The 12,813-nt window shown below is 32.1% G+C and overlaps 1 protein-coding gene across 3 annotated transcripts; it reads right to left on the reverse strand.

Moving 5' to 3' along the window:
- Positions 1-203: 203 nt before the first annotated feature.
- On the reverse strand, positions 204-12,813 carry LOC145328245 (uncharacterized). 3 transcript variants are annotated; one of them, XM_080171862.1, is made up of 24 exons: positions 12,748-12,813; positions 12,477-12,519; positions 11,674-11,760; positions 11,158-11,245; positions 8,871-8,957; positions 7,739-7,872; positions 7,160-7,254; positions 6,931-7,078; positions 6,513-6,608; positions 6,257-6,364; positions 6,067-6,185; positions 5,758-5,854; positions 5,450-5,554; positions 5,248-5,348; positions 5,057-5,169; positions 4,342-4,986; positions 4,130-4,259; positions 3,974-4,058; positions 3,827-3,916; positions 1,889-3,739; positions 1,491-1,785; positions 1,305-1,339; positions 879-950; positions 204-523 (listed from the first exon to the last, which is right to left on the reverse strand). In XM_080171862.1, coding segments are annotated over exons 1-22 (4,545 nt in total). In that variant the 5' UTR covers positions 12,774-12,813; the 3' UTR covers positions 204-523; positions 879-950; positions 1,305-1,337. The 3 variants fall into 3 exon arrangements, with proteins under 3 accessions (XP_080027988.1, XP_080027987.1, XP_080027989.1); XM_080171861.1 differs by having other exon boundaries at positions 6,501-6,608; XM_080171863.1 differs by lacking the exons at positions 204-523; positions 879-950; positions 1,305-1,339; ... (1 more) ...; positions 1,889-3,739; positions 3,827-3,916 and having other exon boundaries at positions 4,130-4,255; positions 6,501-6,608.

Raw genomic sequence — 12,813 nt, forward strand, 5'->3', positions numbered from 1 at the left:
TTAGAGGATAGGAGTTAAGCCACTAGTAAATTACCCAAGAATAACATATTTCTGACCAACTTTGCCAGAAGGAAGGAATTTTTTTTTGCTCAAAGGAATGAATTAAGAATTGTAAGAATTTGCCATATGATATATATATGAAACCATAGGTTATAGAGATGAATTACTCAAAATAGCAAACAAAGTAGAAGAAAAATAAAACATAGAAAGAATGCCATATATTGTCATAAATTTAAAATACAATCATAAAAAGGATATCAGAAATTACAACATTGCACAGTAAAATCTTAGAAACAGTTTCCACCCAAAATAAAGGATCTCTTACAATTTTTTCAAACAAATCCAGTGCTTGCTCAAATTGAACTGAATATACTAAAAGCCCTAGCAAACAGCTGACATAGGTAAAATTATAGAAATAGTAAACAGGCATCAATCTGTTTCTGGAAAACCTCATTCCCAGGTACAACACAAAAACAGGTAAAGTCCAAAGAAGGATAATAAGCAGAGTAACAACCCAGTCTCTCTAAATCAGTAATTTTATACTAATTTAAATATAGGGTTTTAAAAATTAGAGATTATTTAATTAAAAGGTTTTTGACATTTGATTACTTGTGTACTATTTACTAGCGGCCGCGCTCCTAGCATCTAGGAACAATATATTCAAAGAGATGAAGAGGGGACAGATAATAGCCTAAAACCACCAAAGCTTACATAAGAAGAAACTAGCCTATTACCATCCCGGAACCCATGTGAATTATCCCAAAAAAATTAAACAACATCAGTTCAGTAGTCATTAAAATCTTAAGCTTCAGACAATAAAAAACTTTCCACTTTATAAAATAGGATATTTATCTGCTTTTGTAACAAATTTAAGTTACCTGATATTGGTGAACTAAAAATAGGCTAAGGAAGGTAATAGGGAAGGTCAGCATTGAAGAAATCATAATCACCTTCAAGTAGTCATTTGTAATTTTTAATCTTTATCATGGTGATTAAATGAGAAGTATAAAAAATGTTCAAATCCTAGAACTCTTAAGATGCAGTTCTCTTTAATATTTCATTATCATATGATTGCATATTATATGATTGCAATTCCTATACAATTTTTATGCGGGAAAAATTTCTTCATCAGTAATTACAGAGTCATTTCTGTATATGGCCTTTGGTAGGTTTTCAAACCTGTCACAACTTACAATTAACCATGTCAATAGAATATGGATATGAAATTATAGAACCTTAAATTGTATAAACTGCGAATATATGCCATTTAACTGTATCCCTTTACAACATATAAATTGTATTACCTTTGGAAGAATCAACCTATGAAGTTGTACTCTCTCTTCCTGGTAGGTATCAATAATTGATTTAGGTGTAAAATGACCATTCATATTGAATTGAAAAGAAAAATAAGTGGTTTCCTTAACCTTTCTTTTTTTATTTAAAAAAACTATTGAGACTAAACAATTTTGCAATTCAAATATATTGATTACATTCCTGAGTTTTCAATGCAGGATGACACAATATGAAAATGCTAACTCTAACAAGTGAAGGAGTTATTGTTATCAGGATTGGTAACAGTTGAAGAGTGAATAATCCACTGAAGAACAGACCAATTGTAAATTCAGCCACCTGTTTTACTGCTTGATTAAAGTGATTCCCACATTTAGGACAGAGCTCATCAAGGTTACTTGCTCCCAGATAATCTGGTGTACTAACCCAGATTATACTACCAAATACAAGTGCTGAACCACACATGTTTAATATTCTTCCACCACTGAATAATACCTGTAAAACAATTAAACATGTTACCTTAATCAATTTAGAAAAGCATTTTCAACTAATTTCATCCTAATTCTAAGGATTTTAATGCATAAAGTAAACAACATACCCTGATCAAGTACTTCTTTGTACACAGAAAGCTGACTGAATCAAAAATTAGACTTGATATGAACAAAACTGCTGCTATCACCATAGCATAACTCTTTACTATCTGAGTTTCATTATAAAGATCAAATACATCGTCTATAGAACTTCTGTCTTCTGGCCAAGTTAGATTTGCATCAAATCTGTTAAGTAAGTTTTGAATCTCTGTTTTAGATGAAAATGTTGCTGTTGAATTAAAGTTTACAAATGCAACATATGTAAAGCATATACTACCAACCCAAGAATATATTCTCCTCAATCTTATTCTCCAACCATATTTTGAAGGATTTGAATATTCGTTACTTTCAAATGCAAAGTTGAATAGTTTACCAACAATGGATTTGATATTCAAAACACATGAGTTACTAGGTTTCCTTGATAAAAATGTCTTCAGTTTTGAGTTTTCTATGTGAGTACTAGAGTCTTTCTTACATAAATTTACAGATGAAACTAATTCAAGTTGCTGATGGTATGAAATATTTGGATTGGAATCACAGGTACATTTAATTAAAGTGTTGAAACATTTGCAATATGTGAGGTACAGAAGATAATAAGTACAGCTTGCTGTCCATGTAAACATAGTTGCAATACATGTATACACATAGCTTTTGATGAAGTCATGTCCATCATCCATATCTTTGGCAACTATTATCTTAGTTAGATAGATAAAACTTGCAATGAAGCATGAAAAAAATGACAAACAAATGAATGCATAAAAGTATTTTTTTGCAATAGACTTTATTGTTCCTTTCCTTGACTTATGTAAATTGCATTGATTGTCAACAACAGAGCCTTCAGATTTGTTGGTGCAGGTAGAACACAATTTGTTGATGATATAAACAATAAGACTTGATATTTGATGAAATACAATTGGCATAAACCAAATTATAACTGAAAATCCTAAATAAATGAGTTTGCTTGTAGATCGCTGTGACCAGATAATGGTTGGATGAAGACTGACTATTGACTGAACTATAGTCAAAGTCATTATCCATGATGTTACAGTAGAACTAATTTGAGTTTCATTCTTGACATGTGTTACCAAGTAAAGAGTCATTCCAGTATATATTCCTCCACTGACACTGTATATAATGTAAACTATTACAAAACTGATAGCACTTAATGCTGAACCATTTATTGATACCTTCATTGCTAGATTAGCATATTCTTGAACTTTGTCGTTCTGTGTAGCAAAGTTGTCTTCAGAAAACTTCAGTTTCATTAGATTCTCCAGTTGGATTGTAAATAAGAAACATATAAGAATAACAATATATCCAAATGCTGAAATACTGCTTATGAAAAATCTACAATTAGTCCAAAATTTTCTGTCACTGTTTGTGGTGAGAAACCATAGAACACATATAGTTACAGAGATTGCACAAGAAACATTATTGAATATGTATAATGTGTATTGAATAGTGTCTGCAAACATAAAAAATTCACTTGTGTCTAAATAGTTCTCATGATGAGTATTGTTATTTCCATTAGTTACACTTTTTAGAAGTTTATTTATGATATTGTTTGAAGTATGGAACTCTTGAGCAAATAAGAATGCACATGTTGAGCACAAAATTAAGAGCACATTTTGCAATAAATCTTCCACAATCAAATTTGTTTTTTGAATTATGAACCACTTTGATCTAAGACCAAATACACTCTTTAGCTTTTTCAAATTGTATAGAAGAATCCATGTATGTGTCTTGATAAGTGAGTGGATTCTTTTTCTGCTATGAATAAATCCAAGGAAAATAATGAAAACAATGACACTTGAAACTAGGGTGCAGGTAATGATGATATATTCATTTGAGAAAGCTTCCTATTCAAATAATAAATTCTTGTTTAAAACTTCATATTACTTTATTCAAATTTATATGTAATTTTCTTAGAGTTAAACATATTATACCTGTGTATCTTCTACAATGGCTGTTGTAATTATTTGTGATTGAATTAATCTAGCAAAAATTTTATTTTCTCCTTCAATGCACTCATCCACCTAGTAGTAGAATAAACTGTTTTTTTCTGATTTCTAAGTAAACATTTTGAAAAATACCTGTAGATTGGATATTGAAGTTTGACAGTTTCTGCATGATGAATCTGTACACTGCATGGAAATGATATACTGCTCTGTTATATTTCTAAAAAATTATAAAAATTTTACTAAAAATAAATATTAAGTAGTAGCAATGTATCTGACTTATCTTCTAACCTGATATAATTGGATTCCCAATAAATGAATCCTTCTGTATTTACATCAACACATTTTCTATTTGTTTTACCAATGTTGAAAGTTTTAGCAGCTAGTAGTGATAATCTTACATTATCTGTAAACTGACTATCTAAAATATAAGATGTACTAAATATATCATGTCATTAAAATGCAGGATGATTTTTATTAAAGGAAAATATGAATAAAATCACCTGATAAACATAGATCTGTTGATTCATAATACAGATGAAGCTGTCTTGATCCATTGCCATATTTAATGAATTCTCTATTTTCCAACTCCAGTTTTGTTGATACACTGAACATTCCAGTTTCTAATTTCTTACATGAACCATCGCTAGCAATATCTATATCATGCAAACATTCTTGACAAGATTGATCCAAACAATTGAAGCGTAGCTTAGTTCTGTTAGGTATAAAAACATAAAACATCGTAACTTGTCCACTTACAAGGATTGGACTACAGATTGATGTGGGTATCAGTTTAAATGTTGTAGAAACATCACCTTCCATTGACAAGCTACAATTTTCATTTGATTCATAATGAGTTATATATATAGGTTCTTCCTCACTTGATATTGTTGTATTTGTAGGAGAAACCATCATTCTGATATCAACTGAAGGTACCTTTAATACTAAATCTTTTGCTTTTTTCTTTGCTTTCTCCATTAGTCTGTGTAAAAAGTTTGTCTTTTGGACTATTTTACTCTCTTGATTATGTCTGTTTTCATATCTGTCAGGATAACAAAGATCTGATTCTATTTTACACTTTTTAAATGAATTTTTTGTAAAATAATCTGAGCATGTACAGTACGATAATATTTCAACAAATCCAAAACCTAAGAATTAAACATTAAAGTATTATTTAAGCAGTATGTTAGTCCTTTTAATCAGAAAATTGAAACTTACCATTTGTAGTACTAATAATATTGATTTCTGGAGCTGCAACTAATGGAGTCAATTTTTCAGGGAGGTTGATTGGTTTGTCAAGAAGGAACATATTGACTACAGGTCTCAACTTACTATTAAAAGAATTTTGCATCTATCAAAAAAGAAATAGGACTTTACAATTAAAATTTTTAAACAAATTTATTAGTTACCTTATTGCTGCTTTTGTCAGATTATACTGAAATCCAGCAGGTAATGGTAGTTTGGGTTCCATTGGCTTGGTTTTTAGATTTGTTAAATCTAAGGAATCAACCTAAAGATGTTTACTACTAAGAATTAATTTATACATATCTGGAAAAAAGTTACTTTTAGGTTTACATACATACTGTGTATATATAATTTTCTAATTGTTACCTGAAGCACTATCCCTGTGTTATTACCATGAACAAGTTGAATCTTTCCACTTCCCTTGACATCAGAAAATTCTGCTTTGAATAAAGTATTTACTTTGCCATTAATCTAAAACATGTGATTAATTATCTTCTTGTAAAAATATAAAAAAAAGTAGAAATATTTTACAATTACTATTGTCATAGAATTTTCTTATCAGCACATTCAATTTAGCTTAAACTTGTTTGGTAATTATAACTCTGTTACAGGTTTTATATTCCATTCAAGAGTTTTTCAACAATACTAAAAGTGAGTGCCATCTACAAATTCACCTCATTTTCAGGTCTACAGTTGTACAAGACCAGACCAGTGGGTATTTTGATCTTCAAGTCTCCAGATGGTAAAACCTCCATGATTGGAGGGCTGTAACTGTATTTTAAACACACATTTTAATATTAAGTAATTAAATTTTTTAAAACCAGTTTTGATAGCCCAGGCCTTTGGTATTGATTTTATGATTATAGAAAATTGTCCATAATACAAAAATGGTGGAGAAACCATTCTAATCCAGTGGATATTAATTCGTTTCAAAGTCATACTTAAAATATCTTTACCTTTTATTATTTTATTTATAAACTTACCTGATGGTCCCATTAATAAATGCATCTAATATTGTAGATGTAGAGTTGATTCTTGTAGCATTTGAAATACTTAAATACCACATTATTCCATTCATTAGATGACTTGATAATCTAATACCCTAAAAGGTTTAATTAATCATTACTTGAATAAAATTTTTTTTAAAAATTTGAAATACAAACTGAAATTAACCTGTAAAAAGTGGGTCTGATCATCAGTAGGGGACCTTTCTGGCCATACATCTGAGGGTATTGATATTGCTTCTTTCTCTTTTCCAAACAACCAATAGCTTTTCTTAGGCTTAAAAAGATATGAAAATTTATCATGTTGAAATGAACTCAATTGTGTACATAAAAATACTTCTCAGTTCACTTCAGTGGCAAATTCTAAGTCACAACTATTTATATATTCAAGTATTGAGAAGATAAAAATTAACCTGTACACTTACAGGAACATAAGTGATATTCTTCTTGTTAATTTCAGCCTGGAATATGCCCCTAGCCTTGAAAGCAACAAATTTATTGGTCCATATCATTTCTGATACCTTAATAAAAAACATTTGATAAAAATCATAAAATCAGAAAAGGAAAAAAAATAATTAAAACTTAAACAAATAATTTTTTTAGTAAAATATTATAAAATTTACTTCAGTTGTACAAAAAATAAGATCCAGGTATTATCCTGCAGTTCCTGATCCTCCAGGTCTCCCAACAATCTTCATATGGCTTCTGTGACCATAATTTTAAACTTTAGCTTATCTAATATTTCTACAGGAAATTTTGTTGAAATTTCTCCAATGTTTTCCCGCCAACCACAGGCAGCTGCCATCACTGTTAATGGTTAAATACTAACTTTTAAGATTTTACCTTATATTTTACAAATATGTTATTGTGAATCTTGACTTCAGGTGGTATATTAATTGATGTTTGATAGTTTCTTATCATATTTTTCAATGATTCACTCATCTTTTTGTTCATTGCAGCTTGGGTGTCTTTAAACCAATTAATAATTGTCCTGAACAATTTTAGATCATTTTAAGTTATCAATGTTAGATATGAAATACTTGATGTAATAAATTAATAAAATTTTACTTACAGCATGAAGCTTGAATAATTGTTGTTTATATTAAATTTTGTAATTTCAGTTTGAACTGGAATCACTCTTATTGATACCTCTCCAATCCATGTTACCTAAAGAAATGAACAATAAGATATAATTAAATGTGAAAACAAGAATGAGAGTATCTGAAAAATGGAGCAATATTATTATACCAAAACTATTATAAGTATTTGAAATTACTATGCAAAATGCATGGTCAAATTTGATTTATAGTAAAAGAAAAAGTAAGAGTTAAAAGGAGAAAAAGAACGATAAGTACAGACAAGATGGTACAGACAATCAAAGAACAAAGAAAGACAGACACAGAGTAGTGAAGTAGAAGTCATTTCTGTCAGTGTATTTATTAAAAAGCAGAGTTGCAACCTTATCCTCATTTGCCATGCCAAATAATAATGATTTTTTGAGGTTAATTAGTAATATGATTTTAATATTTCAAAACAGTTGAAAGCCTATCAATGACAATTATCATTCCTTTTGTTGAAAGACAAATACAGTCTGTTGAGTTATCACAAAAGACATACATCCTAACACTTAGTCTTTTTATAGGATATTTACCTCAAATGCCATTTGCACGTCAAGAGTTGACTGAACCTTGATAATATTTCCATCAGCTACATAACCCCTCCTGATACAGGTAAATAACCAGAACGACCAGGCCCATACCCAGGCTTTTACAGAGATTTCAATATCTAAAATTTGAGAAAAAAATTAAAGTTTTGTAATTATTTGAATCGAAAAGGGGTTTTACTTTATATGATTCATTAGCGGTTACTCTAGGAGCTCTTGAGTTGTTGGTGTGGGGAGAGTTTACTCCTCACAATTTTCAATTTTAGTTTGCAAATCACGCCAGGCTACAATTGAATCAAGATAAAAGTAAGTGCCGAGCTCTGGGACCTATGTATGGTGAAATTAGACATAAAACCATAATGATTCCAGGTAAACCCAAAATATTTCAGCGGGATCTTTTTGAGAAAATTAGATTTGAAAATTTCAAGTTCAATTTTCACCCCCTAGGAGTTGCCTCATAATCATGACAAGAAAAGCAAAGATTATTTATTTAAAATTTTGAACAAGTTTGCTTTTATAAAGTTCTTCATAAAACCACTTCTGAAGGGAGTTAATTAATGGCCATTTTTATCAGTTGCTTTGCTAAGGTCACGGAAATTTAGCCTCAAATAAATCATATATAGAGAGGTTTTATAAAAGACTTGATAAAAGCAAAGTTGTTCAAAATTTTAAATAAATAATCTTTGCTTTTCTTATCATGATTATACGGCAACTCCTAGGGGGTGAAAATTGAACCTGAAATTTTCAAATCTAATTTTCTCAAAAAGATCCCGCTGAAATATTTTGGTTTTACCTGGAATCATCATGGTTTTATGTCTAATTTTACCATACATAGGTCCCAGAGCTCGGCACTTACTTTTGTCTTAATTCAATTGTAGCCTGGCGTGAAATAAATACAAGAATTTCTTTAATAGGCGATTTATTTGGTAGGGTTTTGGTACCCTCTCAAAGAATAGTTATGAACCTTCCCAGGACCTATGAGAAGCTACATTGTAAATGTTAACCATTTCAGTTCAACGGTTTGCTAGATTCATTGGTAAAGACAGACATAAACACACAAACAGACAGATACTCTGTTACTTTTGTATGTTCAATGTACATTGTATAATAATAATTGAACCTGCTGAAAAAGTTGCTGTGATAATATTATGTTCTAACAGCTTTAATCTCAGAGTATCTTCAACCAATGCAATCTTATGCCTTTTTCCTGAAATAATATTAAAAATTAACATAGTAAGATTGAACTTCATAGTAAGATTCATCAGTAATATTAAAACTTCCAGAAGCCAATATTAAAAAAACAGCATGTTAGATCATGTTTCACTCATATCATTAACCCTTACAGATCGGGCCCCAATTCACAACTCAATAGATCGGGGAGGGGGGCTCTAGAATCCCCCCCCCCCTTTTATATCTCGGCACCTGTTACAGATATAGACATGAAATTGTTTTCTGGAGGTTCATGTGCATTTGTTGAGGAAATTACTTTTTTAGTCACTAGCAGCTTCGCCCCTAGCCTCTAGGGGCTTCGCCCTATATAGTTTTGGGAAGTCAACCCTCCTTAATAGAAATATTCAAAAACTTATTCTTTGTTTACAGGGGCGCCCAAGCTTTTTATTTTGGGGGTGGTAAATTTTTGGATCTACTGCAGTTCACGGTAAAATATTGCTGGTAACTAATATTGCCAAAAATCTAATAATTTTAAAGGCTGCTAGCTGCCAAACAGGTGAACGTACAGATCATGCCCACAAACTGTTTTAAGCAGCATAAGAAGGCCTACAAATAATCTGGAATAGCCATAAATCAATAATGCATATTTATCTCGCAGTTCAGAAAAAATGCGCGAAAAAGGCCTATTTTACGCGTTTTTCTTCAGTGAAGCTTTCCCTGTGCATCATTAGATCTTGGCTATTCCAGATTATTTGTAGGCCTTCTTATACCGCTTAAAATGGTGTGAGGGAATGATTTGTACGTTTAGTCGTTTTGCAGCTAGCGGCCTTTAAAATTCATAGATTTTTGTCAATATTCATTACCAGCAATATTTTACCATGAACTGCAGTAGATCCAAATTTTTTTAAGGGGGGGGTAATTCGGTTTTGGGGGGGTAAAATGGCGCGCGAAGCGCGCCGCAAATTTTTTTACTCCCCCCAAAATTTTTACCCCGGGGGTAAAATCTGCTTGGGGGGGGTAATTACCCTCCCTGAAATCTGTTGGCAGGGGTAAAATTTGTTTACCCCCCCAAAATTTTACCCCCGGGGTAAAATTTTTGGGGGGGGTAATTTAAATTTTATCAAAAATTTAGTATTAAAAATGCGCGCGAAGCGCGTCAAAATTTTTTTTGTTAGAGATTTTTTATTTTGGGGGGGGTATTTACCCCCCCAAAATTGTTTGGGGGGGGTAAATACCCCCTCCTAAATGGTTGGAGGTGCCTACGGCACCCCCAGGGTAGGGGTAAATTTTAAATGGGGGGGGTAAAATGAAAAAAATTTTAGGGGGTAAATCGTTTGGGGGGGTAATCGCCCCATTACCCCCCCCCCCCCTTGGACGTCTATGTTTGTTTAATTACTCTGTGGTAAAATTAAACCCAGGTTGTGCGCTTTATGCACAAAAATTTTTTATTTTTTAAGGGGTTGGGGTGTCCCACCCCCCAAAAAAATAGCTTAAAACCACCAGAGGACCAGTAGGTATTTTCCCAGAAGGGTAGAGCCCAATTTGATCAGCAGTTACTGAGATTTTACAAAAAATGTAAAAAAAAAAATTGGGGGGTTGATTTTTTTTTTATTTTTGGGGGGGTTGGGGGTGTCCCACCCCCAAAGAAAATAGCCTAAAACCACCACAGGACCAGTAGGTATATTCCCTGAAGAGTAGAATCCAATCGGTTCAGTGGTTACCGAGATCTTAAGGGACAGACAGACAGACGGACAGACGGTCAGACGGACAGACATCAAGCTACTTTGTATTATAGATAACGGTCAGACCGTTTCTTAGCTTCTTTTTAGCGGCTAGCTGATAAATATTAAAACAGCTGTAGAGCGGCCAATTTTAAAGCTAGGATTACCAAATTGTAGGTGGAACTTTTATTATTCATAACCAAAAAGTTGGTAGTCCGTTGGGTGTTACTTGACCTAATACCCCGGGTATTTTGACAGAAAAGGAGAGATTAGGTCTCCACGGTTGTTTGACCTAAAGTAAAATGTAAAGGAACAGCAGCCTTGCTCATATGAGGTAATTGATAGTTAGCCCTGACAGGGACGTGCAAGCTTTTTATTTTTAAGGGGGCAAAGTAAGAAATTTCAACGGTTTGAGGGGGTTAATCTGATGTATTTTCAAAATTTATGAGGATGGTAAAAACCCCTTTATCTCCACTCTTGGACGTCTAAGAGCCCTGATAGGAAAGATGACTTAACCTGAGGGCTTTATGATAAAACCCATTCCTTTCCAGCATGCTGATCTGCTATGGGTAGGAACATCTATAGTCTCCAAGCTGCGTAGTGCCTGAAAAATAAACAAGGATGATTAATCAACAAAATTATTTAGTTTTTATACACACAAAACAAATACCTCATATCCTATCAAGGCCCTCTTTGAGCTTCTTTGGTAAAAGGATTTTAACAAGGAGACACCATGCATAAATAGCAAAGCACATAAAATTTGAATAAACAAACGGACAAAGTAAGTTATAGAGCAGATATTTATTGACAAAAAGATATGAATAAAAACCACGAAACCTCTTTGTATACATTATGTATGGGTCTTTGTAACATGACCGTCAGACCGACGGACCAAGTAAATTATATACTGGATGCATTTTACTATGTGCAATAAACTAAAAAAAATCAGCAATCTATCTTTAACAACTGCCTAATTCATTTTTTAAGATGGACGGACAATTCGATTTAGAGAGTACCTTCGTTGCTAAATACCTTATGGATGTGTTGGCTGTATCTAGAAGGAGCCTCATCCAAAGCTTTCTGAGTTATAATAAAGGTTCCAACCTCTAGTTCCCCATCCTATATACAAATTAACGTAAAAAGTTTAGGGGGAGGGTGGGGAAGACATGTCACTCTGTCTATGGATATTTCATAATAGTGTTAAAGTTACATTTTTTCACATAACATAGGACAAATCTGGTGCTTTCCCTCAAATTGCCCAGTGACTCAGATAAACCCTTCACCTATTTAGAAATGAAGCCTTAAACATGAGCCTAACCTATAGCAATAAACAACGCACGAAAAAATACCCCCTCCCCCATTCAACTGTTATTTTTTTTCAAAATAAGGTGGGGGGGTCTTTGGTTGACTACTTTATTCTTTAGATTTAAGTTTTAAATGATCAACTTCATTAATATTTATTTGAAAAGAAATTTAAAATAGTAATTTAACGCAACGAATTGTAGCAAGCTTTCCGCGGATGTAAAAAACAGAAAAATAGACTTGGGGCTAACGTAATACTGGTTTTCAATTATTAGAAAAAGATTTTCTAATCAAGCGGATGTTAATCGGAGTCGAAGCAATGTTGGAATAGTTATTGCATCGTATTATAAACAGCTTTCCGCGGATATAGAATGTAAAATTATAAGATTAAAACTGGTTTTAATCTTATGATTGTACATATTTATATTCGTAGAAAGCAATACGATGCTAGACATAGTTTTTTTTGTATGGATGAGAACCGGTTCCTATCCACCGAGTTCGAATGAATACGAGAAAAGATGATTAATTAATACCTGTCTTATGGCTTCAGAAAAAACAGCCAACGGCAGGAACAAACTTTTAAAAAAAACAAAGATGACAACACCCATAATGAGCGAATAACAGAAATATATACCAATAATATTAAATAAGGACGTAAAAGTTTTTTTTTGTTATGGGGGGGGGGGGGGCGATGTAAAATACAACGTTAAGGTCATGTTAATTTAAACTTATAATTTTTTTTCCATCGTATGAAGAATAAAACTTAAATAACTATAAATATGTACAATATCTCACTTTACTTACATTAACAATTTTAAATGACAAATCATTTTTAGCACATGTTTGAACAAGCCTTTCTTTTTTCAAACT

Source organism: Acartia tonsa, chromosome 9, assembly GCF_053477335.1.
Source record: "Acartia tonsa isolate MP-2025a chromosome 9, ASM5347733v1, whole genome shotgun sequence".
Classification (NCBI taxonomy): domain Eukaryota; kingdom Metazoa; phylum Arthropoda; class Copepoda; order Calanoida; family Acartiidae; genus Acartia; species Acartia tonsa.